This window comes from Salmo salar, chromosome ssa06, assembly GCF_905237065.1.
Source record: "Salmo salar chromosome ssa06, Ssal_v3.1, whole genome shotgun sequence".
NCBI lineage: Eukaryota > Metazoa > Chordata > Actinopteri > Salmoniformes > Salmonidae > Salmo > Salmo salar.
The window spans coordinates 30,439,223-30,445,434 of record NC_059447.1 but is presented as its reverse complement, the minus strand read 5'-3'; the positions used below and the strand labels follow the sequence as shown (position 1 = coordinate 30,445,434).

At 40.7% G+C, this 6,212-nt stretch overlaps 1 protein-coding gene across 2 annotated transcripts; it reads left to right on the top strand.

Moving 5' to 3' along the window:
• Positions 1-604: 604 nt before the first annotated feature.
• Positions 605-3,331, top strand: LOC106606941 (protein SCO1 homolog, mitochondrial). 2 transcript variants are annotated; one of them, XM_014203436.2, is made up of 7 exons: positions 605-625; positions 1,049-1,168; positions 1,332-1,422; positions 1,588-1,785; positions 1,978-2,070; positions 2,180-2,295; positions 2,416-3,331. In XM_014203436.2, exons 3-7 carry the CDS (start codon positions 1,392-1,394, stop codon positions 2,548-2,550), a joined length of 573 nt encoding a protein of 190 aa, XP_014058911.1. In that variant the 5' UTR covers positions 605-625; positions 1,049-1,168; positions 1,332-1,391; the 3' UTR covers positions 2,551-3,331. The 2 variants fall into 2 exon arrangements, with proteins under 2 accessions (XP_014058911.1, XP_014058910.1); XM_014203435.2 differs by lacking the exon at positions 605-625 and adding an exon at positions 635-899.
• Positions 3,332-6,212: the final 2,881 nt, after the last annotated feature.

The following is a 6,212-nucleotide window of genomic DNA, read 5'->3' as shown; positions in this document are numbered from 1 at the left end:
AAATTGAAATTGAAATAAATGCATGTACTGTAGCCTACTCCAGGCTCCAAATAATTAGGTATTTTTATTTACCACCACTGCGCCTCGATAGCTGAAATCCCTTATCTCACCTCATTTGCTCACATTGTATGTAGACTTATTTTTCTACTCTATTATTGACTGTATGTTTGTTTTACTACATGTGTAACTCTGTGTTGTTGTATGTGTCGAACTGCTTTGCCTTATCTTGGCCAGGTCGCAATTGTAAATGAGAACTTGTTCTCAACTTGCCTACCTGGTTAAATAAAGGTGAAATAAAAATAAATAAATAAAAATAGCTACAGGATATGTGCTTTAAAAGTACTGTAGGCTATATCTAAATCAATTTCAATCAAACGTGTTTTGTGCTCCTAACTTGTTAAAGTTGGCAGCGGAAGTAGGCTACTGCCAATGAAAAGTTAATTTTCTGTACTGTGTTTTACAATAGCTAGATGTCAGTAGCGCCCAGAGAACACAGTACAAAAAAGGACTCAGGTGCGTAATTTCCGGTTCTAACAGTCAGAAATAATTGTTCGCCGGCAGGTCCAGGGTCAGCTTAAAAAGTTGATATTGCGACCCACTCGGTCAATGAGCATCGTTGTAAAAGGTATACTGATCCAAGATCAGGAATTTGAATGCGTTTTTACTTTCATGATTCACGTTGTGTAAAATTCTGCCACCACTTCCGCATTGAGATCTTGACAAACAAGTTCAACAACATGGCAGTGGGTCTAATATCGTATCAGACTTTGAGTTGTCGATTGTTAAATCGTATGATTTCGCACCAAAGCGTGAGCACAATCTGCAGCTTTACACGCGCATTATCGAGAAGGACTAGCTCTCCGTACACAGATCTCTCACCACGGACAGTCCACGGGCTGGTAGGTCATACATAGCTTACAACACGCAGACTAGGATCAAATGTGTTCACGGTTTGAAGCGCGGAATGACTAACAGCTTGAAGACATATCATTGTACAATGTACCTATCCATCATGTTAACATATTGTGTGTACTTATGCACTGCACAGGTAAATCTATGCGGGCGTTGGACGTTCCGGACATCACAGTGGTTGTCTTTTTACGACTCAAGATCATTCTCGTCTTTACCTCCACCGCCCCCTTCTGGTGATAAAACCAAAAAGACAGGGGTATGTAACGTATCAACTCATTTCTGAGCGATATGTAAACAACTGTGGGTGGGCACCTGATAAAACCTCGTTTTAATGTCTATGGATAAAATAAAGCACCATGCCTTTTGCTTTGTCTTTAACCTTGTTGCTTTGCCTGTCTCCATTCATCTATCCTCTGCAGCCAGTGACTTGGAAATCATTAGCAATAACATTTGCATTTGGGGGTGTTCTCCTTGCCGGAATGAAATATTTCAAGAAGGAAAAAGAAGAATGTAAGGACACCTCTTGGCATACTCACCGTCATGCAGTAGGCTCCATCTAACAGTGGATTTACACAACTTCATTTGTGTTCTGAACTGGAGTTAATCGTCAGTTTCTGCACATGTTGGTAACAATCTGTTTTACATTATGTTGTCTTTTTTACACATGCACTGCAGTGATTGAAAGAGAAAGGACAAAGTCAATGGGGAAACCAGCACTTGGGGGTCCATTCTCTCTTGTGGATCAGAATAATAAACCCTGTAAAAGTGAGGATTTCCTCAGCCAGTGGGTCCTTATCTACTTTGGGTTTACACACTGCCCTGACATCTGTCCTGATGAAATCGAGAAAATGATTGAGGTGGTGGATGAAATAGGTACAGTTTTATTTTAAAGCTTCTCTTATTATGCATCATATTATTTATGAATGTCATGGCAATTAGATGGTTGAGTGAGAAGCTAGTCAGTCACTCATATCATGTTTTCACAAAGCATCATGTTAATGCTACAACCCTGGGATGTACAGAAGATTTGTTGTGATCAACACCATGTCTTTCCATGTTTCCCAGACAGGATACAGTCTCTTCCAAACCTGACCCCCATCCTCATCACCATTGATCCTGACAGGGACACACCTGAGGCCATGGGGACATATGTGAAAGGTAAAGAGAACAAGCCATTAACTACTGTAGCTTCCATGTTATGCTAAAAGGGTGGCTTAGACTCACATTGGTGGAACAATAACATTCCCCCTCTGTCCTCTATCCCTAGAGTTCTCCCCTAAGCTCATTGGCCTGACTGGGACAATGGCCCAAATTGACCAGGTCTCTCGAGCCTACAGAGTCTACTACAGCCAGGGACCAAAGGATGAAGACAACGACTACATTGTGAGTTCGTCTGATCCTGTCCTTATTCAGAACTCTCATTTGTTCATAGTAAAGTAGATATTCCCACTTTTCCCAGCTGAATTGATATCTAAATGAAACCTCCTTTATTCTTGACTGCAGGTCGATCACACAATCATCATGTACCTGGTTGGTCCAGACGGAGAGTTCAAGGAGTATTTTGGACAGAACAAGAGGAGCGCTGAGATCTCCTCTTCCATTGCATCACACATGAGGAAATACAAGAAGGGGAATTAAGAGGTGAGATGAAGGAGAACTGGTCAAGTGCACTGTCTGTGTCTGGGAACACCTCTTGTGTGCCTCTCTCACAGCCTTCAGAGACTGTCAGCAGCCTCTGGCCCAGTGGCCCAGCAGCCTCTGGCCCAGCAGGACTGAACGCTGCCATGTTATGTCAATGACATGGAATATTTATCTGCATTACAGCTTTTCATTGAATTCAGATGTCTACGACTTACCATTCCCTTGTTACTGTTCACCATTTAACATGGTCTCTAATATCATATTTAAGTCTAAGATGATTTAAAGTGATTGTTTGCAAATGGGTGTGGACAACACTTAAGTGTTTATTTTTTCTGCTTTGCCCATTATTTAAATCGGTGTGAAATACAATTGTTTCGATGTAAAATATGAGAGCCAAACAGAAATACTTGATTTCAAGTACCTTAACAAATGTAACTACCATAAAATGGAGGGGGAAAGTATTCCCTGGAAATCAATACTGAAGAACTGAAGGATACCAGTGTTTACCCTTGGACACTCCTAATGGAAAAAAACATGAACAGTTGTCGTTGTGCAGTTACAGTTCGGCTTTACTTCCTTTACACTAATTCTCCTTTTTAGCCTTGCTGTTAAGTCTGGCCCAATACCTGGACTCGTCTCAGTGACACCAGAAACATTTATGCACTGTAATAAACTGTAATTTATGCACTGTAATAAACTCGATTTGTACTATTCATAAATCAGTCATATTTCAACTGAAGTAATGTTTAATTTATTAAACTTGAACTTACATACATAATTGTATGTCTGTCTGATTTTTCTATATATATATTTTTACTGCCCATGTAATCGTAGGCTACCATGCAGGTTATCAGGGCTTCACTTTGTGCAACCATATTGTAGACTAGCCTGCTCCTAGTGGCAAACACGTGCTGGTCAGAATTGAAGGTTTTTCGTATGAGTTGACAAGAGTAGAGTACTGTCCTAGATAATTAATTTAACAGCTTGATTTGTAATCATGTTGCTATTGATATGACTGCCAGGACAGTGTCTTGACTGGGCCCATTGTTCTGCAAATAAATGGAAATCACCTGAGCCTCTATCTCTGGTTCTAGCCATAGATGCATGATTGGCTCATAGTAACATATAATTTTCGATGAATTTACACACACATTCATAATATATTTGTGTTTTATAATACATACAAATTATTTCTCAATATCCTTGCAAACTGAATACGCAGCTGATGACCGTATTTTAGGCAAGAACCTGTTGAGTTCCCCCTTGGTAACCTGAACTAGAGGGAGCACAGCAGTTGCAAAGCACTCCACTCATTCCTGGCTGGTTGGTGGTTTGTGATGACTGGGAAGAAATACTCTTCTAGATGAGAAGAGATCACCTTTCAGCTGTCAAAGTATCAAATCATCCTTTATGAGAATTTTATATTGTATGCTCATGAATTCACCCACTGAACCATTCCATATCTTGATTTGTGTCCCACCTACAGTACATGCCCGTCTCTTTGCAAAATCGGACAGGAGTCCCTTGTGCCTTATTCAATGTACACTGTTGCCCTGGAGAATTCAGTTTGATGATACGATCAGTGTCTGTCCCTGTGGATGTCTTGTCTGAGACAGTCCCCCTATAACTGTGTGTCCTTTCAGACTAGAAGTGGTTATCAGCAGCTTTATTTTGGGGTTTCCTGTTCGTTGACCCTCTAATCTAAGGCAGATGCACCCATCCTCCGATCTATATTCCACCAGGGACAGGCATCAGTCTGCCTCGGACAGAACCAGCCGACGGGGATTGTCTCCTTACTTCTTCTCTCGTTCGCACTGTGACTTCAAATTCCCACAATCTCGCAGTGTCCTTGACACAGTCAATGTAGGTATTCTACTTTAACGTGGAGATCAGCATAAGCCCTACTATCGGCCTAGACAGTGGTAGCCTGCCTACTGCCTGCCCATAACCAATTATACCCACAACTGTTGCCAGCCCTTCAAATGACATTTATGGGATATTAAATCAACACCAATTAGGTTGGCTTTGACGCAGTGTCAGTTTGTGTCATAGTTTATGAAAATTAATGGCCCACACACCGTACAACTCTACTGACTCTTTCCTTGGAGACAGTTCACACATTCATTTGACGTTTTACAGATAAATGTTCTTTGTAACATGTTTATAGGGTAGAATAGGATCATGCATAGAGTGTAAGTCTAAAGAAATTGTTTAGCATTGTGCGCAGCTGAGTTAACCAATAGATATAAAGAATGCAGGCGTTGGCGTTCTATTGTCAACTGCATGTGACATCACATGAGTTTTAGAGGGTCATGATTTTGACCACAGCACTTCTATGCTAGTCAGTTTACATTCTAACTGACGCGTGGTTAGGAGCTTGTCCAAAGGAGTGCATGATATCAGACCAACAGTCTAAACTAAACTACCTGATGATGATGAGGCAGCATCTATCTAGTCCACAGGTGTCAAACTCATTCCACGGAGGGCCAGGTGTCTGTGGCTTTTCACTCTTTCCTTGTGCTTGATCAATGAATTAAGGTCACTAATTAGTAAGGATGCCCCCATACCTGGTTGTCTAGGTCTTAATTGAAAGGGAAAAACCAAAAGCCTTGGCCCTTCATGGAATGAGTTTGACACCCCTGATCTAGTCTCTCTAAATGGGATGGCATGATCCTATATGTTGTGCTAGCTCTGGTCCAGGGCATTAGTGACCGTTCCGTTACTAATGCGCACTATCACCCTGGACCAGAGATAATGTTGTGCTCAAAATGTACCACAGTATATCAGTCATTTTTGTTTTCTAAATAAGTTTTAATTTGAATCAGTAAAATGTTTATTTCATAGAATTTAGAATTGTTCTTGCACACTGCCACACGCAGGAATAAACGGAACATAAACCAATTGAAAACATCTACAGCACTGTGAATGCATTGTATTGTTTGTCATTGCATTCTTGAAATGCCAGCCGTATTGATGAAATAGATTACTTATTCAACAAAACCTTATATGGCCCTACCAAAGGCCTCTATCAGCACAGGCATCACATGGGTGTGACATACGGTACACTTGAAACACATACTTGTGCTATATTGACATGTGCAACTGAGGAACATTAATAGAAATCCACTCAGGATTTTGTATGGATCTGGAGGGCTTTTCGGATTCGTTGTTAACTCTGTTGTTTGGAATGCTCTCTTGACCATGCATAAACGGAGGCCTGGGTTTTTTTGAAGCCATGATGAGACATGGGCTGCTTTTGTATGAGATGTATTCAGGTCGTCTGTAAAGCGTTTTACTACATGAAACATCATCACAATTGGAAGCAGCTTAGATGTTTGTATTGTCAGAAGTCTTGTATTGCTTCAGCGTGCTTCATTATAGAGCCGACAAAGGCCTCTGGTATTCAGTTTAGTAGATCATTTTTGTTCAGAATTACTGTGTCAAATGTGCTGTGTCAGTATGTTTTATTTTGATTGGACATTTATGTATTGGTCACTGTGACTCAATCCAATCTCATAGAGCAACATTACCTCAGTTTAGCATTAGGTCAATAGTCTTGAAAGCAAAACTGAAGAGGTTTTTGATTTCGTCTCAGGACTTTGAATGACAATGGAATACACAGGAAATGGACATGTCTCTGTCTGGAACGTGCTAACTGC

Coding starts and splice junctions, on each gene's coding strand:
- LOC106606941 (XM_014203435.2), top strand. CDS start 654: ATGCGTTTTTACTTTCATGATTCACGTTGTGTAAAATTCTGCCACCAC. Junction 900..1,048: donor CACGGACAGTCCACGGGCTG/GTAGGTCATACA, acceptor TGCACTGCACAG/GTAAATCTATGCGGGCGTTG. Junction 2,071..2,179: donor CATGGGGACATATGTGAAAG/GTAAAGAGAACA, acceptor CTCTATCCCTAG/AGTTCTCCCCTAAGCTCATT.